Source organism: Mustelus asterias, chromosome 25 (genome assembly GCF_964213995.1).
Source record: "Mustelus asterias chromosome 25, sMusAst1.hap1.1, whole genome shotgun sequence".
Taxonomy (NCBI): domain Eukaryota; kingdom Metazoa; phylum Chordata; class Chondrichthyes; order Carcharhiniformes; family Triakidae; genus Mustelus; species Mustelus asterias.
Genome location: NC_135825.1, coordinates 36849242 through 36873492, shown reverse-complemented (window position 1 = coordinate 36873492; position 24251 = coordinate 36849242). Strand labels below are relative to the sequence as shown.

Sequence of the window (24251 nt, the reverse complement as noted above, 5' to 3'; positions counted from 1 at the left end):
CTGTCTGCCAGCATGCTAACTTCCCAACTTAGTGTGCAAGTGAGGTTCAGCCCTCTACCCTTAGCATTAGGCAGGGATTCGGGGCAAGAGTCGAGGGCTCACTGACTGATTCCTTTTAGGATTTAGGTTACTTCCACTTTGAGTGGGTCTAACCATTTGTCTGGCATTGAGGGCCTATGAGAAGAGCTGTGTCCAGATGGGGTGAAGCACTATCCCACTGGGAGGAAGATACATGAAAGTGAAGCCTCAAGGTTGTGAAGAGCAAGAGTTTTTAATATAGTCAAATGTGCATTTGTAGCATTTGATTAAAGACCCTCCACTATCTGTGCCCCTACAATTCTTTCACCTTGTGAACACTCCCACTATGTCTAGGTGTATTCCTGAGATGCACATCAGAAATGGAAACTGTCTGCTGTCTGAGATGCTATTGGCTGGTGTCCTCTGGAGGGCCAGAATCTGAAAGTCTCTGGCCTACTTTTGGGCGTTGCCACGTCAATCACCCTGTATAGCCTGCTGCCCCTTGCACCAATATCAGAAAGGGCGGGGATTCGGAAGGGCTGGTCAGTCCCAGGCTCTTCTGGGTGGAAGGTCCGGAATATTTTCCAGCAGTTCTTCCTCCCTTTGGGTGCTCCTGGGGCCCCTAGGTTACTCCATGGTATGGAGGGGCAGCTGGAGTGAGCTCGAGAAGCCTCGATGCCACCTAACACTGCCAGTCTTGGAGGCCCACAATTGTCTGCAATTTGGTGTTGAACCCCTCAGCCATGATCCTCAGGGACTGAGTCATGCTTCAGAATTCTCCCATTGTGGATCTGACTTCTTGCCCCTGGCTTTCCGCTGTGGACACCAATCTCTGCAGTGTTGGCCTAGATGCCACACAATGCCAGCGACATCTCCTGCAACAGAAGGCTTTGGGACTCTTCCATTTGGCCTTGCAGTTTCAGGAATATCACTGACATCCCCGCCTGGTATTCCCAACTCTGCCTTTGCATCTGGAGCAGGCATGGCACCTGGCTGGGGCACAGCTGTATTCTGGAATCCAGCAGAACTCCAACTGGCTCATTCTTGGGACATGCCTGCCTCCACTTGATGTGCATCAGGAGCAATGTGGTGATCAACAGATAGAGCCAGGAGCCTGCCTGCTAGGTTCGCACACTGACGTGTGTCTGTGATGGTGGATGGTGCATGTGAGATGTGACACTTCATCTATGTCGTCCTTGGAGATCTCGTCCAAGGTGAGTGGTGGGATACTGCTGGTAGATGGGCCAGGCTATTGGGTTGATTGCTCCTACAAGACAAGGGACATGGTTTTAGTACATGGCCCAGTCAATGGTTTGGACAATAAAGAATTCACTTGCGTTTGGTCATCCGGATGAAAGTGCGGTGGCTCCTCACTTTTCTCTCGCAGGCCTACCTCACTCTCAGTTCAGGTCTGCTCCTGCTCCTACCCTGCAAGATCCATGTCTCTCTCTTCTCGTACGGAATCAGGAGCTTCAGTTCTGGCATCCCATTGCTCCATCTTCTCTCGCTCACAACAGTTGTGGAGGATCTTCTCTTGCAGGGACGCAAAAGGTAATGTGAGCTGGATCCCTGGCTGGTCAGGGGTCAGTGACACCTGGCTTGTGTGGGCACTGTGCCTAGGCAGAGAGGGGGCCTAAAGAGTTGGGGCATGGATGGATTTGAGGGTGCGGGGGACTTGAGGTGGTAGCATGTGGATTTGTGGTGACTTTCCAGTTGGGGGTGATGGAATGGTAGAATGCCAGAGGAAACTGGGTACACTTCGCTGATTGTAGTAGGTCCTTCATTTTTTCTGCATGGTACACCTGTCCTCTTGGTCAAACTGCTGGCACTGACCTGTGCTGCTACCATCTCCCAGGTGGGATTGGTGACCTTGCTGAAGGGCCTCCTGTTGCCCAAGGGTATATTGTAGCCTGCCTCTCCTCCATGGCAAATGGCTGAGGGCCCCTCCATAAATCTAGGATCTGGTTTCCTTGCTGCCATCCTCCTGGCTTTAATGAGATTCAATGCGGTGGAGTTGTTTAAATGCAGCACCCTCTTCAGGGTTTTTCACATGGGGTAACCTTTTTTCAAAGTACCTTAAGATTGCAATCTGATTCGTGCCATCAGGGCTGACGGGAATCACACCAAATTTCTCACTGAAAATGATGGGGTTTTTAGAAAATTCCACCTTAAGTTTCTCTTGCTGTGCCATTTGAGGTTGGGTTTGCAGCTCAAGTTGAAAGGGAAAACTTAACTAATGGGGCATACCACAAGACTTTCTATATTAATGACTTTGATAGTTCAACTATCAATGTGTTCAGGTTCCCTGAAAGTACAAAGTAATAAAGAAATCATGAGGAAACCATAAGAGGTGGCAGAAGGATATCGGCAGATTGAGTGGATGGGCAATGTCTTAACAGATGGGATATAATGTGACAACTTGTGAAGCTCCCCACTTTGTTTAGAGAGGGAAAAAAAAACAGATTTTCTTTGAATGCTGAGATATTGGGACACAGGTCCAGGAATCACCAAAAAGTTTACATGCAGGTACATCAAGCAATTTGGAAGAAACATGGTATGTCTGCTTTTGTTACAAAGAGAATGGAATGCAAGAGTTAAACATAAGTTTTAATTGCAAATGCACAGAACACACCTGGAGTACTGTGTGCAGATTTGCTCTCTTTGCCTCACAGTATACTTGGTGATAGAAGGAGTGCAACAATGATTCACAGGAGCCAGTGCAGTGATAAGGTGATTGTACTTCTGAGAGTTTGAGTGGGCTAAGTCCATGTTACCCGTGTTTAGAAGAATGGGAGATGATCTAATTGAAACCTATAACTTTTTTAAGGGGTTTGACGGGGTAGATGCTGAGAATATGTTTTCCCCTAGAGCACAGGTCACTGATCCCCACAGAATAAGGGGTTGGCTATTTAGGACTTGTAAGAGGAGTAATTTCTTCACTTAAAGGGTTGTGCATCTCTGGAATTCTCTACTTCAGGGAGCTATGGGTGCTCAGTTATTGGGTGTATTTTAAGATGGATGAATTAAGTGGTATGGAGATGTGAGGGAAGGATGATTTTTCTGGGTGACAGAGCAGGCTTGAAAGGCCAAATACCTTACTCCAGCTCCTATTTCTTATGCAACTTTACATTCCATCAAATTCTGTGCTGATCTGTTGTCCAGCTGTTGTGACTATTGTATCCAAATTTGATCCCATTCAAACTCGAGGCCAACATATCAAGGAACGATGGGATTACTAAGCATTTCTTCTCTGCCACAACTGCTCTAGTTATCCCCACTGCGGATTTGGCTTAGATCAACTAACTCTATGACAACCGAGTTGTTTAGGACTTTCCTAACCTGTACAATGCAGCATACATTACGAAGTACATTTTACTCGAATTATTGAGTAAGTAATAAGTCAATCTTTTATTTTCTTGGAAATATGGGTGATTTTGTTGGGCTGCAAACATTTTTCATTTTTTTTAAAAAATGACGACCGTCTTATTAAGATAATTCCGGAAAGGATTGTGTTTTTTTTTGTAGAATGCCAAATTTTGGTGGTGGAAATAAATGTGGCGTCTGCCAGAAGACTGTGTACTTTGCTGAGGAGGTGCAGTGTGATGGAAAATTCTTTCACAAGTCCTGTTTCCGATGCAGTGAGTATATTATGGAATTTGAACTTTTTTTTTTCTATGTTGAGACCCAGTTTTGAAATGTTAGATTCTAGCAAGGTTGACTATTTTTGGATGTATTTCCATTCCTTTTTTGTTCCAGCATTAAAGTCTTGAGGAGCAATAATCATGCCCACAAATATCAGGTGCTGGAGTATGGCGACTAAGGGATTTTTACAGTAACTTCATTGCAGTGTTAATGTAAGCCACTTGTGACACTAATAAATAAACTTTAAATGCTTTGGTGCAGAAGGATCTGGGTGTCCACATGAATGAATTGCAGAACGTTAGTATGCAGATGCAGCGGGTAATAAAGAAGGCATATGGAATTTTGCCAGCCATTGCTAATGGAATGGAGTATGGGAGATGCTGATGCAACTGTTTAGAGTCAGAGGATTACAGCATGGAAACAGGCCCTTTGGCCCAACTTGTCCGTGCTGCCCTTAAGCTAGTGCCAATTGCCCATGTTTGGCCCACATCCCTCTATACCCATGTAACTGTCTAAACGCTTTTTAAAAGACAAAATTGTACCCGCCTCTACCAATACCTCTGGCAGCTTGTTCCAGACACTCACCACCCTCTGTGGGGGGAAAAAAAATCGCCCCTCTGGACCCATTTCTCTCTCTTTCCCCCCCCCCCCCCTCACCGTAACCCTCTGCCCTCTAGTTTTAGACTCCCCTACCTTTGGGAAAAGATGTTCACTATCTAGCTGATTTATAGACCCCTACGCTCCAGAGAAAAAAGTCCCAGTTTATCCAGCCGCTCCTTATAACTCAATCCATGAAGTCCTGGTAGCATCCTTGTAAATCTTTTCTGCACTCTTTCTAGTTTAATATTATCCTTTCTATAATAGGGTGACCAGAACTGTACACAGTATTCCAAGTGTGGCCTTACCAATGTCTTGTACAACTTCAACAAGATGTCCCAACAACTGTATTCAGTGTTCTGACCAATGAAACCAAGCATGCCGAATGTCTTCACCACTCTGTGTCCACCAGTGACTCCACTTTCAAGAAGCTATGAACCTGTATCCCTAGATCTTTGTTCTATAACTCTCCCCAACACCCTACCATTAACTGAGTAAGTCCTGCCTGGTTCGATCGACCAAAATTTATTTAAATTAAACTTCATCAGCCCACTGGCCCAATTGATTAAGATCCCGTTGCAATCCTAGGTAACTTTCTTCACTGTCACTATGCTAGCAATCTTGGTGTCATCTGCAAAATTACTAGCCATGCCTACTAAATTCTCATCCAAATCATTAATATATATTATAATATAATAGGAGATTGGTGAGACCACATCTGGAGAACTTGGAGTTTTGGTCCCCTTACTTGAGGAAGGGTGTAAATGCATTAGAGGTGGTTCAGAGAAGGTTCGCTAGATTCATGCAAGGATTTAAGAACTTATCTTGTGAAGAGAGATTGAGCAGTTTAGGTCTGTATTCATGGAAGTTTAAGAGAATGAGGGGAGACTTAATTGAGGTATATAAGATGCTAAAGGGGATTGACAGGGCAGATGTAGAGGGCATGTTTTCCCCTTGTTGGACATTCCAGAATGAGAGGCCATTGTTTTGGGCTAAAAGGTGACCGATTTAAAACAGAAATGAGAAGGAATTACTTCACTCACAGGGTCATATATCTGTGGAATTCTCTATCCCAGAGTGCAATGGATGCGAGAACACTAAACAGGTTTGAGGAGATAATTGGTCACAGGATGAAGGGTTGTGGTGAGCAGGCATGCAAGAGGTAAGGCCAAGATGAGATCTACCATGATATTGAATGGCGGAACAGGCTTGAGGGACTGAATTGCCTACTCCTGTTCCCAGTTATGTCCCTTCCCAAAAGTAATTTTATACTCCGACCATTACTTTTGGTTCTCTGACTCCTTTCGCTATTTCTAGACTTGCTGGCCAATTGTGAGTTGCTGACATTGAAGCATTATTTAATTGCAATTGGCCTCCAGATGATCTTTCTCCAGGTGTTTGGCTCCTGCCTTGTATAGGTACCCTGGATCTTGGAGAAGTGCAGATATGATGGTGACTTTTAAGAGGCGTCTTGACAAATACATGAATGGAGGAGTATGGTCCCCGGAAGAGTAGCGGATTTTAGTTCAGTGGGGCAAAATGCAGGCTTGGAGGACAGAAGGGCCTGTTCCTGTGCTGTAATTTTATTGTTCTTTGAGTAATTTATACTCCTCCTGTTTTGACATTCCCTCGTGGGTAGGGGTTTGGGGGGTAAGAAAGGAAATAGCTATAGTTGTTGACTGATATTATTCAAGTCCGTGGCATCTTTTGGCTGGATGAGCTCAAAACTCCCCACCAATTCCTTTTGTCTTTCTTGAGGAGCTATCTACTGACATCCCTCCCATGTCTACCCCAACTATTGGACAGCATTCTATGTGCATAATAGCAAATGTGTAAACTGAAATGTTGCCGACCAAAGTGTCCTGGTTACTGATGTTATGAAGCGCTGATATTTACATTACTGCATAACAGCTAACCAGCTGAACAGTGTTTATTTCCTGTGCTAAGTGCGTGGAAGGATCTGGTTCTGGGTATTCCTACTGTGTTCATCAGAGCTTTGCATTTTGTAGTACAATGTTCATCCCATTAGCAGCTGGGGAATTGTCAACCTCTGCCCACTTGTGGTATGATACCACAGATCCCAAAATACTGCTTCCATATGTCAGAATCTCTCGGCTAATGCTTGTTCTGGGAATGTGAAATTGTGGCCAGGATTTAATGTGAGACATTTCAAAAAACAACTGGAAATGTTCACCATATCTAGGCAAAGAATAGCAAAATTGAATTATCTTCATTTGAATGCACTCTGGTAATCTGCAGCATTTCTAGTGACTGCTCTTGGCTGGTGTTACAGCTCACATCAGCTAAATGGCCAGTATAGGAGGATTAGAGGAAGGAGAAACAATGAACAGGAGATCTGATGTAGTGAATTTTTAAAAGTTTCCATCCTTGGTGACAGTGGCCAACAGACAACCACATAAATGTGGTGACTAACTGACAGGTTATGGAATGGCTTCAGAATCACAAGAACCGTGTGGGGAAGCTGTTTAAAGTTGAACATGTTGCTTTATCATACCCAGTAAAAATTGCCAATGCCATTTCAATATGGCCAAAACCCTGGAAACATCCTGGAAATTCACTCTGATGGCATTCTTTCTAATGTTCTAGTAATGTAACTGAAAGCTGCACTTTCCCAGTCATTTCAAGTGGGATTCTCATCTTGTCTGTGACGGGACCAGTTGTGAGCGAGAATGGAAAATTTGGCGTTCCAGTCAAAACTCCATTCACTTTCGGTGACAAACAAGGACAGAAAAATTTGGCCTCTGTTTGTAGATATTGAATGATTTTCATGACCATCCAGGTCCATAGAACCATAGAACATTACAGCACAGAAACAGGCCTTTTGGCCCTTCTTGCCTATGCCGAACCATTTTTGTGCCTAGTCCCACTGACCTGCACCTGGACCATATCCCTCCACACCCCTCATCTATGTACCTGTCCAAGTTTTTCTTAAATGTTAAAAAGTGAGCCCGCATTCACCACCTCATCTGGCAGCTCATTCCAAACTCCCACCACTCTCTGAAGAAGCCCCCCACCCCTAATATTCCCTTTAAACTTTTCCCCCCTCACCCTTAACCCATGTCCTCTAGTTATTTTCTCCCTCTCTTTCTTTTTCCCCAAAGCCAAATGCATAATGATGCATTGAGCTACTGAGCTACGTTTGCCACATTTTGTCCAATCCCCTAACTTGTATAAATTGAACAGCAAGGGTAGGGTTGTAAGGATGAGGAGCCAATCAGATTGGATGACGGTTCTCCAACCTAGTCTGAAGTGGTACAGCAGTGCTCCTGGGAGCAGGAGGGTAGGGGTATTGGGAGAAGGGCGACCACAGTATCAGGAAGAAGACCTGGAGCTGCAAGATCCTGGAGGGGAGGGTGTCCCAATTCGGAGGGAACCTTCAGATTGTGGGTGCACCCATCCCCTCACCCGAACTGGACATTCTTTTTCTGTTATGTTGCCCATCCAACCCATACCTGCTCCTGTAAGCCGAAGAACTGAGACTGGGTGGGAAAAGGCCCTTATGTGGCCTTTAAGTAGCCACTTAAGAGCCTTATTTGGTGAATGGTGTGATTCCTACCTGAGACCCACCCAAGTGTGAAATTGTATCTGGGTTTGGGAAGGCGGGTTCCTGGGGGGGGGCAATCCTATCCATTCAATTTTGCGCTTCCTACCCATCCTCTGTCTAAGAACCTGCCCTGGGGGAAAGTGTAAATGCTGCCTCAAGAAATTGATTTTGGTCCAGATTTGCAATCAATTTGCACAATTTTATGTTCTCTACAAACTTGGGTGGCACGATAACAGTGGTTAGCACTGCTGCTTCACAGTTCCAGGGACCTGGGTTTGATTCCTGGCTTGGGTCACTGTCTGTGTGGAGTTTGCACATTCTCCTCGTGTCTGCGTGGGTTTCCTCTGGGTGCTCCAGTTTCTTCCCACAGTCCAAAAATGTGCGGATTAGGTTGATTGGCCATGCTGAATTGTCCCTTAGTGTCCCAGGATGCGTAGGTTAGAGGGATTAGCGGGTAAATATATGGGGATAGGGTCTGGGCGGGATTGTGGTTGGTGCAGACTCGATGGGCCGAATGGCCTCTTTCTGCACTGTAGGGTTTCTATGATTCTATGATTATGGATTCTGTTAATGTCCTCCACTAAATCAAAATTTAAAGATGGTGATGACCACAACCAATTTAACACAATGTACAGGGCCCCACTGGGATAGAGGTTCCATACAGATTATTTCCCATTGACAATGGCCCTCATTACATGATTGCAGCCAGTTCCCCATCCACCATCATAGTTGACTATAAATATAATTTGGTCTGAAACTTTATCAAGATTCATTTCCAGAATACCTTTGATGTCCAGCAACTTGATGATTTCCTCAACTGTATATTCCTACCAACAAAATTTAAAATCTCTAAGGTTTTAATCATAGAATCCCTACAGTGCAGAAGGAGGCCATTCAGCCCATCGAATCTGCACCAACTGAGCATCTTATTCAGGCCCTTTACCTCACCCTATCCCTGTGACCCCACACATTTACCAAGGCTAATCCACCTGACCTACCCCAGGACATTTACCATGGTTGATCCACCTAACCTACACCTTGGGACACTAAGGGGCAATTGAGCATGGATAATCTACCTAACCTGCATATCTTTGGAGTGTAGGGGAAACCCACGACACAATGGGAAAATGTGCAAACTCGGGGGCAGCACGGTGGCACAGTGGTTAGCACTGCTGCCTCACAGCGCTAGGGACCTGGGTTTGATTCCTGGCTTGGGTTTGTACATTTGCCCCATGTCTGTCTGGGTTTCCTCCCACAGTCCAAAGATATGCAGGTTAGGTGGATTGGCCATGCTAAATTGCCCCTTAGCATCAGGGGCTCTAGCTAGGGTAAATGCATGGAGTTCTGGGGATAGGGCTTGGGTGGAATTGTGGGTGGTGCAGACTAGATGGGCCGAATGGCCTCCTTCTAGACTGTAGGATTCTATGATTCCACACAAACAGTCACCTAAGGCTGGAATTCAACCTGAGTTTCTGGCACTGGGGCAGCAGTGTGCCACATTTTAATGCAATGGGTGCAATTTCTGTTCATTTTATAGCACTTTAATTACATGACACTAGTTTGAGAGCAACTAACTCCTACAGTTGAATCAGATTAACAAACTCCATTTCAGCATATTTACTGGATTAAAAGAACTACAATTGCCAGCTGTTGCAGATTGGTTCATGTGCCAAGTATGGTTAACTTTATTGAGCCAAAGTACTCCATTTTTATTTGGATGTAATGGTAGGTGCTGTTGAGAAGTAAAGACTTTGGCAACTTTTCTCTGCAGTTATTAAACATTACTCGTGACCTGAAATTATTTGGATTGGCCAGATGGAGACTCCTGTCCATAAACCAGTTCTCATCCAGCAGAACATTTGTCTGCCCTGGTTTACACACCTCTGCAGTCCATTACCTGTAGCAGTTTTTGCAGAGTGGAATGTGCCGTACATGAAGTTTGAAACCCAAATGAAAACCATGCCCTGGATTTGTAAAGTCAAATATTATTGAACAAACCTAATGTTGACTAAATATTGAGACAAGAGCGTGACATTTTCTACTATAAATGCAGAGCATTTTCTTCCTTGGATATCCATCTGTTGGGAACCTTTCCAACTGGTGTTTTCAGTTTTGAAACATTTATGTAGAATTTTTCAATTTAATGTCCTATATTAACCATAATTGGTTTGAAAAAAATAAATTTGTTTGACTGCCATGTATGGGTTGAAAAGTAAGCCAAGATATTGGAATGCTTTAACGAGCAAAGGTTGTCCGAGTTGAATGTTTTAGATGCTTTACATAAGCGGCTTATTAAAAAGGATGAGTCTTGGAAGGCATGCTAGCTAAACTAATCTAGCTACAAATTAGTTCATGCTATCCTTCAGAAATATTTCCCTTGTTTTAGGAATGTTAGGAAGATCGTGGTAATCACAGCCAAATTTAATTTAACATGAAGGATCAGAACATTCCAGTTGATGCTGTCAAACTCCATTATCTCCATTGAAGCTACCCTTTCTGGGAGGAAAAAGAAAACTAATTGAACAGAACTCCAGAAATCTGGAATTTTGTGTTCGTGCTTATCTTTTGTGACACAACTTTGGCATTTAAAGAATGCACAAAGAAAATGGGACCAGACTCCTTGCGGTCCTTGATTTTAATGAGTTTTGGATAGAAAAGTTTTTTAAACAAACTTGTTTAAAAGCACAGATCTTCAAACACGAAACCAATAGAGAGTTTGCATATAAATGTACTAATGCTTTTTTTTTTTAAAAGCTCACTTGTTTATCATTTCCTCTAAATGTATATTAGCTTTTATCATAGCTGTATGATGGGAAAGATCTTTTGCAAAGGCATTGTCTCAAATAAATTAACTACACTGCAGGCAACTCAAACCTTGGGACAAGCTTAATACTTTTGTTCAAGCACTAGAATGTCTTGCGTGTGAAGTATAGGAAGAAAAGTTTCAGTCTGAAAATAAAGGTGCAGCTGGTATCAGTCATGTAAATAATGTTTCTTTTTAACCTATAAAACATGAAGCTTTTCAAACTTTTACTGCACAGGCGGAGATGTGTAGTTTATAGCCAAAACAAATTTGCCCTGCAATTTCTGAACCAGAGATTCTTCCAAAAAATGTAACCTTAATTATGAAGGTTTATTGGAGTTTGAAGTAAGCCTGGGAAATAATTTCTACCTCTTGGGTTTTTCATGCGAGTGCTTCTTTAAGTTAATGGCCCCTGTAGAGGAGTGGACGGGGGACAGAATATGAAAAACAATTTGGTTGTGTTGATTGGATAAATCCTAATCTATTACCAGGGTAACAGCATTTATGCTTGCCAGCTAAGAGGTATCAATTTTGAGCCCATGATGGACTTTAACATTCACTTTTCTACAGTCTGTAATATATTTTTGCTTTTGTTTAACAAAATAGACTTGACATGGCTGCAGACATTTGTATCTGTATTTGGGTGGGGGAAGGGAATGGTTGAATCCAAAATCTAAATTGGTTAACTGATAATTTGGGCAGATCTGACTTGGAGTGGCAAGAGGAAGGAATTTTAAGTAGCAGAAATAAGGACAAATTTGGGTTTGCGTTAAAATTTAAAGTTGATTTTATTATTGTCACAAATAGGCTTACATTAACACTGCAATGAAGTTACTGTGAAAATCCCCTAGTCGTCACACTCCAGTGCCTGATTGGGTACACTGGGGGAGAATTTAGCACAGCCAATGCACCTAACCAGCACATCTTTGTGGGAGGAAACCGGAGGAAACTCACGCAGACACGGAGAGAATGTGCAGACTCTGCACAGTAACCCAAGCCAGGAATCGAACTCCGGTCCCTGATGCTGTAAGGCAGCGGTGCTAAGCACTGTGCCACCATGCTGCCCCAACATGGGGTGGAGGAAAGGGACGGCTGAATCCAAGAACTAAATTGGTAAAATGATATGGCAGCTTTGGCTTGGTGGAGTGGGGGAGGAGTTTTGACCGACCCCAAAAAAGGTCAAATTTGGGTTCATGTTAAAGTAATTTTTCTGATGAGCCTGAAAGAAAGACGTTAGGAATGTCCTTTTGGCGCAATTTTAAAAAGTGAAAGGAATGAAGTACTTTTTTCAAGGTAGAGTATTCTAGTGCATGGTCGTCATTTCTCTGATACTGTAATCCTGCTTTGGAGTTAATTTTAAATGATTCGATAGTGGAGCTCTGCCATTCAGAAATGTGCGATGGCATACCATAAACTGGTGCTATGTGTACAGACTTGTTTTTGGATATGTCAGTGGCTAGGTATTTCACCTTGCTCAGTTCTGTGCTATATTCCATTCACCAGGTGCTGAAAGACTCCCATCTGTTAACAATCCTGTTTTTTGTTTTGTTCAGTGGCCTGTAAGAAGAACCTTGACAGCACTACATTAACTGTGCATGGAGACGAAATCTACTGCAAATCATGCTATGGAAGAAAGTATGGACCCAGAGGCTACGGTTATGGCCAAGGTGCAGGTACCCTGAACACGGACACTGGAGCAAATCAGGGAATAAAACCTGCGCAGTAAGTGAAGTTCAACCTACTGCCTTTATTGCAATATTACAGTAAGATGAGCAAGATGTGGTCAAGCCTAAGCATGAATTCTTCCGGCAACACCATCGCTTTAGTCAAATGATCCCCTTTTTCTCTTGCTTACTTTTTTAAAACTCGTTTGTGTGTCACTCTCTCATCCCTGTTTGTGCTACCCTCAGCAGACTAGTCTGTTCCCAAATTCTGCCCATGGTAAATGAGTTTTCAGGCTGCTAATTTACGCAATCAATTGCTGAGGTGATCATGGTCTTAGTCTCTGGTAACTCAATCACTTATCCATTATAGTTGCACAGTGGTTAGCACTGCTGCCTCAAAGCCAGGGACCCAGGTTCAATTCCCGACTTGGGTCACTGTCTGTGAGGAGTCTACACGTTCTCCCCATGTCAGCCTGGGTTTCCTCTGGGTGCTCCATTTTCCCCTCGCAGTCCAAAGATGTGCAGGTTAGAAGGATTGGCCATGCTAAATTCTCCCTCTGTGTACGCGAACAGCTGCCAGAGTGCAGTAACGATGAGATTTTCGCAGTAACTTCATTGCAGTGTTAATGTAAGCCTACTTGTGACACTAATAAATTTTTTAAAAAAGCTTTTGTGTCACAACTGTCCTTTCTGCTCTTTTTCAATTTAACTTTTTCTTTGTCTCCACAGAGACTTTCAATCAAATCTCTGAAGCTGTCTCAATTACTGAATAATTTTATTTAACGTTGCCTCTACAATGCTTTAATCAATAGCATGGTCATTTTTTTTTTAAAACCAAAAGGTTGGAATTTAAGAACTTAATACCTGATTGCAAAAGATGTTCCTGATCTTTTTAAAAAGAGTTGGGTGATAGAATTCACCAGAATTGAATGGATAAAGGACTAGAATGAAAGTAAAGCTTCCAAGCAAAATATGTTTAAATCAGCAATACAGAAATTTATGGCATGTGTTGAGTTTTATTTCGATTCCTTTCAAGGAGTGAATGGGAAACAAATGAATCCATCCAGCTTATTCAAAGAAACAAGTCTCAATCTATTTTACCGTGCAGAGCATCTGCTCATTGTAGATGGAATGGCTGTGCTGTTTGCTTGAAGCCTGAGTGTAGGCCTCATTTGAATGTCAGAGGTGCTGAATGGCTATTCTGCTGTATCTCTCTGGGAGGATTCAGTTCCTATGTTGTGCAGGTTGGCAGATTAAGCTGGGTTGTAGATCCCACAGGGAGCATGGGCTGGCAATGGACCATGGTGTCTTTTTTTTTGTAGATGCTTCCTGTCCCCATGAACTCATCCGAAAATAACACTCCATGCCTTTAAATCTTAAATTGGAATGTAGGATTGTACAAATGTGAGATGGCATAGTGGTTAGCACTGCTGCCTCACAGCGCCAGGAACCCGGGTTCAATTCTGGCTTTGGGCCACTGTGTGGAATTTGCATGTTCTTTCCATGTCTGCATGGGTTTCCTCCCCCACACTCAAGATGTGTGGGTTAGGTTGATTGGCCATGCTAAGTTGCCACTTCGTGTCGGGGACTAGCAGGGTAAATATGTGGGGTTACGGGGATAGGGCCTAGTTGGGATTGTTGTTGGTGCTGGCTCAATGGGCCAAATGGCCTCCTCCTGCACTCTGGATTCTATAAATAGGTTTCTGATTTGCATATTGAGCAGTGTTGCGCCTGAGGAGTTACTAAGCTGCTGCTCCATTTAGAAACCAGCTGAAAATGGCCTTGAATATCAACTGAATGACTGCGCCTTTTACTTTCCCACACCCCCCACACATGCTAATCCTTTAACTGCTATTTGTCTATTTTTTTAAAGTGGTAAATGAATGGTTGGCAGATGAACGTTTTCCCCCATTGAGTCCACAACCATGACATAGTAGCAGTCTGATTTTCAGTAACTGCTGGAGTGACACTGTTGGCCTCTTTCCTAACCTTGTTTCTAGGGAAGAATTTATCAGCATTCAAATGTTTCCCAGTTTTTGGCCATGGCAATCACCTTGAGTGTCATAACTTATGGAAGAATGGTACATGAAATGTTCACTAACAGTCCAGGATTTGTAGAGTTTTTTTTTTAATGGAGCTCTATTTAAATATTGTCCTCCACACTAAATGGGACTTATGGTTTAAAAACAGAATGGTAAAATGAAGAACAGTTCATTCTGGGGCAGCACAACTTAACTAAGTCCATATTGTCTACATTGTGTTTAGTATGTTGTTCTTGGAAGTCTAAGATTTACATATTGAGTTCATTAGAAGCTTGGCATGCTGTGAGTAATGATACAGGACCATTATGTTGTGTGTTTTTTGTAAATCAGGATAATCTTTTGTTTGGTTGTGTCCTTTAACATTAAGAAAATGACCGATCAACTTTACCAGGGATTGGGGGGAGTTATAGGCTTTAGTGTTGAAACCTGCTATGGAAATATGCAGTACGAATGTCCCAATGGGGAAGTGGAAGGAAGTTTTCTGTGTCTCCATTTGGGATTCAAGGTGTTTAATTACGTTATAGCACTTTCCTTCATTGTACTGAGAAGACACTTCAGTTTCTTTCTGGCTTAAACAGGCTGGACAATTGCTAGAATCTTGAAACTAATGAAAATGTTCTTTCTTTCTCTCCCTTCCATATCCATAGCCAAAATCCCCATTCAGCATTTGTGATCTGCATCAATATGGTCCATATATGCATATCCAATATAAAGTTGTCTGGAGAAGATGGGTCCAACAACTTGGTCTGGCCACTTGCATATCTATCTTGGAGATACATGCCTCGGTTCATAAATGTTCACTCTGCTTTTAACTGAAGATATGATTGACTCCAATATCCTAATTTCTGCTTAAAATTTTGCATTTACAGAACTTCACCTCACTGCCCCACCACCAATGTCAATGAATCCAAGTTTGCTCAGAAGTTTGGCAGTTCTGAGAAGTGTCCTAGATGTGGACAGTCAGTCTATGCTGCTGAGAAGATTATTGGAGCTGGCAAGGTAATAAAATTCTAAGTAACAGAAATTGATTATTCTCTTTTCTGTGCAGATTTTTTTGAATGGTTCTACAAGTTTGAGGGTAGAAGACCAAGATGACTGTTTAAAAATAGTTATCCATCCCTTTCTTCAGAAGATTCAAATTATCCAACAATTCAAAATGAAGTTTAAACAGGAAGGCTTTTTGCACAAATTAAATTTGAAATAACTAACTTCAAATTGAGATTGAAGCATGACGAAATCTTGCTGTCTTCTATTGCTTTTTTTGGTCTACATGGCATAGACTCTTTCTTTCCATCAGCCGTATAAGGGGTAGAATTATGAGGAAGGTGCACGATTAGGCTCCCCATCAAGAGTCAATGTCTCACACGCAGCCGCCAACTCTTGAACTTCCACTGAAATGTAATGCTCACTTGAGCATTGATTGACAATGGGCAGGACTTCTGGCCACTCTTGGGGGAAGTGGTGGGGAGGGGGAAGAGAGCTGTCGGCCAATCCAACTGTTCTTCAACTCAGCCAGGCGCAGCGCTGCAGTGGCCAGAAGCAGTACTGCAGCCCTCTGCCTGGGACTCAGTCACCAAGACCTTCAATAAGTTGTCCTAAGGGAAGAGTGGGTAGGGGGTGCCCAGGGATGGTTGAATGGGGGGGGGGGGCGGGGGGGGGGAAATCGGGGAGACTATCATGGTATTAGGAGGTCATGGAGCTCCAGCGCCCTGGGGAGAGGGCACCCCACCTCCTGAGAGGGCTTCCAGAGTGAGGCCCTTTCCACCCTGCCTGCACCTACACCAGCCAGCCTAAAAGCTGAGGCTGGGAGGGCCTTAATAGGTGAAATGGGTGGGTTTCACATCTGAGGCCCTGCCAGCTAAAGATGAAATTGTCTGGGTCTGTGCAGGTGGGTTCCTGGGAGGAGTCCCGTCTATTCAATTTTACACTCCACTGCCCCAAACTCCAAACCTGCCTTGGGAGAGCATAATTCTGCCCATATTTATGCATGGATAGCACCTCTGGTGCTAATGAAACTTAGTTAATAAAGGCTGGGATTTTCTGGTTCTGTCTATGGCAGGAATCACTGTGGGCCTAATTTGACAGAGTTGCAGTGCTGGAAACTCCTGGCCAAAGTTTTTATAGTCCTAATTGATAAATTGTTCTGTCTTATTTCTTTGCCTATTTTAGTCCTGGCACAAGTTGTGCTTCCGCTGCGCCAAATGTGCTAAAGGCCTGGAGTCCACAACATTGGCTGACAAGGATGGCGAGATTTATTGCAAAGGTTTGATTCTGTTTCTAATTGTTAGCCAGAACACACAAGTTGCTGTCTTTGGATAAATCTCAAATAAGTAAAATAATTAAGATTTCCTAACATCAGTCCATTGCAGAGATGTTTCATTTTAAAACAAGGTGTAATTTCTACAATCTTGAGTTGGCAACACTTTCAGCTGCCAAATAGCTGCCTGTGCAGTAAAAATGTAGCTTTCCAATGTTCCTCCCCACCCAACTTTGACATCTATCTTGTGTTAATGAGCGGTAACAACTTCAAGATGGAGTTAATAGTTTTTAAAATTCATTTAAGATATGGGCGTCACTGACTAGACTAGCATTTTATTGCCCATCCTTAGTTGCCCTTGAGATGGTGGTGGTGGTGAGCTGCCTTCTTGAACTGCTATTGTCCTTTTAAGGTATAGGCACACCCACAATGCTGTTAGAAAGGGAGTTTCAGGATGTTGACCCAGTGACAGTGAAGAAACAGCGATACATTTCCAAGTCTGGATGGTGAATTACTTTGAGGGGAATCTCCAGGTGGTGGTGTTCCCAGGTATCTGTTGCACTTGTCCTTCTAGATGGTAACAGTCATGGGTTTGGAAGGTGCTGCCTAAGAAACCTTGGTGAGTTCCTGCAGTGCATGTTGTAGGCGGCACATATGGCAGCCACTGTTTGTTGGTGGTGAAGGGATTGAATGTTTTTAGAAGAGGTAGCAATCGAGGGCTGTTTTGTCCTGGGTGTTGTCAAGCTTCTTGAGTGTTATTGGAGCTGCACTCATTCAGGCAAGTGGGGAGCATTCCATCACAATTTGTGAATTGTGCCTTGGAGATGGTGGACAGGCTTTGAGGAGTCAAGAGATGTTACTCACTGCAGGATTCCTAGCCTTTGATCTGCTCTGGTAGCCACAGTATTTATAGAAAATCATAGAAACCCTACAGTGCAGAAGGAGGCCATTCGGCCCATCGAGTCTGCACCGACCGCAATCCCACCCAGGCCCTACCCCCACATATTTTACCCGCTAATCCCTCAAACCTACACATCCCAGGACTCTAAGGGGCAATTTTTTAACCTGGCCAATCAACCTAACCCACACATCTTTGGACTGTGGGAGGAAACCAGAGCACCCGGAGGAAACCCACGCAGACACGAGGAGAATGTGCAAACTCCACACAGACAGTGATCCGAGCCGGGAATCGAACCCGGGACCCTGGAGCTGTGAAGCAGCAGTGCTAACCACTGTGCTACCGTGCCGCCCATACGGCTAGTCAGGTTCAATCTCTGGTCAATGGTAACCCCCAGGATGTTGATAGTTGGGGATTCGGCTATGGTAATGCCATTGAATGTCAAGATCCTCTCTTGTTGGAGATGGTCATTACCTGGCACTTGTGTGGGGTGAATGTTATTTGTACTTGTCAGTCCAAGCCTGGATATTGTCCAGGTCTTGCTACACTTGGACGTGGACTGCTTCAGTATCTGAGGAGTTAAAAATGATACTGAACGTTGTGCAGTCACCAGTGAACATCCCCACTTCTGACCTTGTGATGGAAGGAAGGTCATTGAAGCAGCTGAAGATGATCTTGCCCAGTTAAGACTGCAGCAAAGACATTTCAAATTAAGCTTCTGCTGCATTCATGAGTACACATCTCTTACAGTGGCAGGACCCTTTTTTAATATGCAATTCACGATCCCAGGGTGTTCTGAAAAATTCTTGCAATGTGTGAATTTTACAGCAAATCAACAGACCTGAAGATATGATGGGCCTTAATGCCCAGGCTCCCCAGCGTTGTTTTTAGGGGGTACCCTAAAGATGCACTGGAGAATCCCCCTCAGAATTTCCCAAGTAAGCACTTATTTGACAATTGTCCAGAATCGCCAACTTCTACTGGGCCATTGCGCTATGAACCATCTATAAAAGTGATTTAAATTGCTAATTTTGGATGGTTTTGCCAGGGTTACTCTAAATTGCTTAAAATGTTATAATATTTTAAAGACCCAAACTGATTCCTGCATGGACCCCTCCCCACCCACGCCAGGGGCCCAATTGGACTTGACTAGAGCCTGTGCCCACACTGCCAACCCAACTCAGTGGATCCCTGCCCGACCTGACACTCTTTTCCTCACTCCCATCCTTGTATCCTATTTCACTGATGTGGAGATGCTGGTGTTGGACTGGGGTAAACACAGTAAGAAGTCTCTCGACACCAGGTTAAAGTCCAACAGGTTTATTTGGTAGCAAAAGCCACTAGCTTTCGGAGCGCTTGCTGCTCCTTCGTCAGGTGAGTGGGAGTTCTGTTCACAAACAGGGTATATAAAGACACAAACTCATTTAACACATGATTGCTATTTTCACAAATCATGATATCTCCTTGTGTGCAAAGAACCTGTCATTTCCATCTTAGTAAGAAGTCTCACAACACCAGGTTAAAGTCCAACAGGTTTATTTGGTAGCAAACGCCACTAGCTTTCGGAGCGCTGCTCCTTCGTCAGGTGAGTGGGTTCTCCCACTCACCTGATGAAGGAGCAGCGCTCCGAAAGCTAGTGGCGTTTGCTACCAAATAAACCTGTTGACCTGGTGTTGTGAGACTTCTTGCTGTCCTATCTCACTGACCATAGGCACTTATCCTTTCCCTCGTCTGTCACTTTCAATTGGACCTTCAAACCAAACTGATTTATGATAGCTGGTGCAGCAGGAAGGGGTGTGTCCTTCACTCCAACTCTGTTCAACTTCAATGCTGGGCCTCTGAAAACTCTGCTGCCTGAATCTCATCCGGCCTGACTCGAAGTGGATACAGAGCAGCACTCTGAAGCTGATCACTGTTCCAAAAAAATTAAGGCCTGATGTGTTGCACGATTCAAGTTTGGTCATTTCCTTTTCTAAATGTGACCTTTAACCTAAGTTGCACAATTTATATAGTATATTGGCACGCTGTTAATTTGGATGGACAGAACGACTATTCTGAGCTAGAGTATGGGAAATATGCCCCTCTTTGTTGCAATATTGAATCTTTTAATGGAATACATTCTAAAAGTTTGTGTGCACATTTTGTGTCCTTGTCTAATACCTGGAATAGTTACAGTAATAATCCAATAATCCACATCTTTTTAGTATTTTGCATTAGTTTAAATTTCTTTTGTCTATCCAATGAGTATTTCTTGAAGTTCTTTAAGCAATGAAAGATCTTTTGTACCTGGTCGTTCTTCATATTCAAGCTGTTCATAGAATCCCTACAGTGCAGAAGGAGGCCATTCAGCCCATCAAATCTTACCCAGGCCCACCCCCCTGCCGTACCCCTGTAATCCCCCAAATTTACAATGGTTAATCCATCTAACCTGCACATCTTTGGACCATGGGAGGAAACTGGAGCACCCAGAGGAAACCTATGCTGGGATAACACGCAGACCCAAGACGGGCAGGAACTGAACTCAGATTCCTGGCGTTGAGGCAGCAGTGCTAACCACTGTGCCACCCCACAGCAGGACTGCAGCCTGGTTGGCAGGGCTTGGGGGGACACAAATTAATTGAACATCCTACTGCCTCCTGAGTCTATTTATCTGATTTTCTTCAACAATTATTTCACAATCTAGTAGTCTTAGTTAAGTGGAATATTTTTACCTTTCCTCTTGTGCCTGCCCTAACTTGAACTTTTGGAATTAGTCACGCTATTGGTGTAGATGTTGTTTTCATATTGTTATCGATCTTAATGAGTATTAAATAATTGCACAGTTCAATTTTCTTTTCTCCCATAGCTTGTTACAGCAAAAGCTTTGGACCTAAAGGATTTGGCTTTGGTCAAGGAGCTGGAGCACTGGCCAACACCCAGTAAAGCATTGTCTGAATCTGAAACAAGCCACACTTCAATCCTGTGTAAACCTCGGCTACAATGTATTTGCTAAATTCCAATGTTCTGTTAGTAGTAGTAATTTGGGTTACAACCCAATATGTGTGTTATAAACTATTGTTTTCTAAAACTTCTGTATTGCTTGGCACAAGTTACTTGGTATATCATATTTTTTTAATGGCACAATGGCTAGCCAAATCCAATGACTAGTATTTTAAGATTAATCTGGCAAAATGGAAATGGATGAAGACAGATGACCTAACATGGTCCAAAAATTTAATTTTGTGTATTGAATTTGCTAGTGGTGATTGGTTACGTAGTCATTTGGATTTGCAAGGTCTTGACTGTTACTATTTTTGCCACTTGTACTTAATTTTTGCTCTGCACAATTCCACTAAATCAAAACATAGTTTGTAATGTATTTGTCTATATTATGCATGTTGTTGTAGAACTATGATATAGCTAATGCTATAGTAGAATGGGCAATTTTTGAAAAAATGATGTGAGGCTTGTTCACTTGCACAAAGCAGTCAAGTTTCAATCTCATCTTTATGTAATGGGGGAAGAGGAGGAGGTCAGACGGGGCAAGTTTTCATGCATATGGGAAGTTCAATTGAAATTGGTGTTGAGCCCCAATCCAGGTTTGTGAGGTGGAATTGAAGGCAAGTGGGCAACCCTTTGGATTTGTCACTTGAGTTAATGTTACAAAAAGATTAAAAAGAACTATATAACCATTTCTGGAATTTTTCAGCCAGTAGACCTCTTTCCAATCTGTCACCAATTTACCAATGTCACCCTCACCTTGTTGTCCCCTCTCACCCATGCCAGAGTTACCATCAACTGAGCAGTGACAAGAGCATTTTTGGTGAAATTGAGCAGCTGTCAAGGGTTTCAGTAGTTAACCTGATTATGTCTTGGTCACAGAGACTGCTGGTCAAAGCACTTCTCTCATGAATACACTTACTGCTTGACAGGTGATTGCCAACTTGTTGGAAGGCACTTCACACACACCTTCACCTGTACCTCTCTGCTGCCAGCCTTTTCCACTGCATGAGAACAGCTCATGTGGACACACCTTGCACCTCGAGGGGCAAGAGCAAAGGCCATGCCACCACCACCAGCAGCATCAATTGCCGCCTTCTCAGCCACATGCCCCTCCAGAGGATAAGGCTGCTGGATGGAGCTGAGACCCCCAACTCAGTGTCTACAGGGTGAGGATCTATTCTGTTTTCCACCACTGCGTCTGGAGGCTCAGATGCTCACAACAGGTCTCTGTTGACATCTACAACCTTGTGGAACAAGACTGCCTTGCAAGTCAAGCAGGTGAGCCTGTATTGCTAGTGGCTGACGAGATGCCTGTCACCATTGGGATAGTGCCCTACCCCTTACCACCAAACCACAACCCCCCCCCCCCAACCACAACCTTTGCCTCGTGGAAAGTTGTGTGCTTGCCACCTGTCAGGAGAGAAATCCGGTGTGTGCTTGTTTATAATGAGTTGTGTGGAGAGAAGGAAAAGGCAATATTCATGGATAGTGACTGTGAGGCATGGGTGTGAGACGGCAATAGGATGAGGATAAATGTTGGCTACTCCACAGTGGCATTGCTGCCTCACAGTGCCAGGGACCCAGATTCGATTCCTGGCTTTGGTCACTGTCTGTGTCGAGTTTGCACGTTCTTTCTGTGTCTGTGGGTTTTCTCCAGGTGCTCCAGTTTCCCCTCAGTCCAAAGATGTGCTAATTAGGTGCATTGGCTATGCTAAATTCCTCCTCTGCATACCGGAACAGGTGCCGGAATGTGGTGACTAGGGGATTTTCAGTACTTCATTACAGTGTTTAATGTAAGCCTACTTGTGACTAATAAATAAACTTTACTTAGATGGGGCTGAGGTTCCTGGAGGGAAGAATGAGTTGTGCTGCAAGGTGTATTGTCCTGAAGTGCTGCATTAGGAAAACACTGACAAAGTCAGAATGTAGGAGTTTGGCACCTGTAAGCTGCACACCTTTCCAAACATCCAGTCATTTTACTTAATGTTAGTCTCCTCTACAAATCATATACAGCGAGACAATGGATAAAATAAACAACTGAGTTTACTTCAATTTAGTTACACAATATTGAACAAATAGATTGTGGAACGGGAAATTCTAATGACTGAAGTAAATTTTGCCCACTTTTTAGGTGGTAATTTAGTGGTCAAAGCTCATGCTAATGCACATTATACTTAAACTCCCAATTGAGTCAATAAGCTCACTGTTACCAGTATTTTGCTTTCAGGAGATTATCAAATGGAATTCCTGGAAGATGTATTTGTTTAAATTCCTGTCTGTCTTTAGGGAGTTGAGTGTAAATCAAGTTCCAAATAAAAAGGGCCATGGATTTATTATTTACAGGCTATATCATACAAACCTTTGCCAATAAAAATAAAGTTGTAACTTTTTTTAAGCTATGGATTTTGCTCAACGCACTTTTTTCATGTGCATGAAAGCAATGGCTTCTAAAACTCCCAAGTTTTGTTGAAAGCCTTCTGGGCCCCTTCCACAGCAGTGTTTATTTTCTGTTTTTGTGCTTCTTGGTATTTTTGGTGACTACTTTTTTAAAAGCCAATTTGCATAACCCAAAAAGAACCAACGTTTCAAAGTTTGAAATTATTGAGCTAGATACGCATTAGCATAAGAAGGAAGGACCTTCCTTGTTTCAATAAAATATCCTGCCTGCAGGAAGGAGTTGACTAAAACTTGGCAAACTAGGGAGAGTATAAGTTCACAGTATTAGTTCACCAATGTATCTTATCCCTTGGGGGAGGAGAATTAAGAATTTTTGGGTGATTTGTCTGTTGCTCTTTGTACCATGGTGATATTTTTAATGTCGATAAATAAACTCTTGGACTCACTGACTCCGATCGAGAGTTGAAGAAGCTCCGCAATTGAATACAGCTTTGTGTGTTAGATGTCCAAGGTTCTAGTCTCTTTTTCCCCACCTCTTCCCCAACACCGTCACACTTTTCACAAAGGGAGACATTTGACTGCTGTTCAACCATGTGGGATAGTGCCTTACTCATCACTCTAGGCCCCTGTCTGTGTCAACTTGTAAGAATTCACATTTCTGTGAAGCAAGTATTACCTGCTCATTATCCTTAAACCCCCCCCCCCCAAGCAAAGATACATATGGAACCCATTGGGGAATAAATTCATCATGGGTGGTATCATACCTGGCACCTGTTATAGTTTGCCTAATATTGACTTAAATGGAATTGGATAACAAATGGGGCACATAATGGGTAGGTGCCATACTGCCAATTTTCTGTTGTGGCCCAAGATGAGTCTCCGCTCCATTGTATTTTTTTGTTTGATGCATTTTAACATCCTTGGCACTAATGAAAACATTGATTTGCAATGCTTAACCATTTAAAAATGTTACTCTTGGGTAGAAATATTGCCCTCCTGTTATGTACCACATATATATGCCTATGTAACAAATTAAAATAGACTTGCAGCCTGTGACAACTAATCATGTACAGTACTTTTACTCTCTCACTGTTTGCAGCAGATTTTAAGGAATAAAGAAATCAAATGGTATTTTTGTTCCTGTATTACTAAAAGCAAATGGTCCTTCTCATTATATTACTTTCATGATATCTACAAAATTATGGACAACTAGTCCAAGCTTCACAAATGAACTTATAATTTTGTGTGGGATCAAGAAGCCCATTTTGTACATTTCTCTATCCCCACCCACAAAATTGCCTTAAGCTGGGTTGAGGCAAATTTAATGCAGATAGAAAACCAAAGACCAATAATAGCCAGAGTCTTGGGATTAGGAATACATTTAAC

The 24251-nt window shown here is 43.1% G+C and overlaps 1 protein-coding gene across 2 annotated transcripts in view; it reads left to right on the top strand.

Annotated features, from left to right (window-relative positions):
* The window catches only part of LOC144511896 (cysteine and glycine-rich protein 1-like), a 39076-nt gene extending 15080 nt beyond the window's left edge, over nt 1–23996 (top strand). For both annotated transcript variants that reach the window (XM_078242328.1, XM_078242329.1), the window contains 5 exons: nt 3544–3656; nt 12179–12347; nt 15201–15330; nt 16501–16594; nt 20332–23996. In XM_078242328.1, coding sequence (XP_078098454.1) covers nt 3545–3656; nt 12179–12347; nt 15201–15330; nt 16501–16594; nt 20332–20408 — 582 coding nt within the window. In that variant the 5' untranslated portion in view covers nt 3544 and the 3' untranslated portion in view covers nt 20409–23996. The remainder of the gene's footprint in view (nt 1–3543; nt 3657–12178; nt 12348–15200; nt 15331–16500; nt 16595–20331) is intronic.
* The last annotated feature ends 255 nt before the right edge of the window (nt 23997–24251 follow it).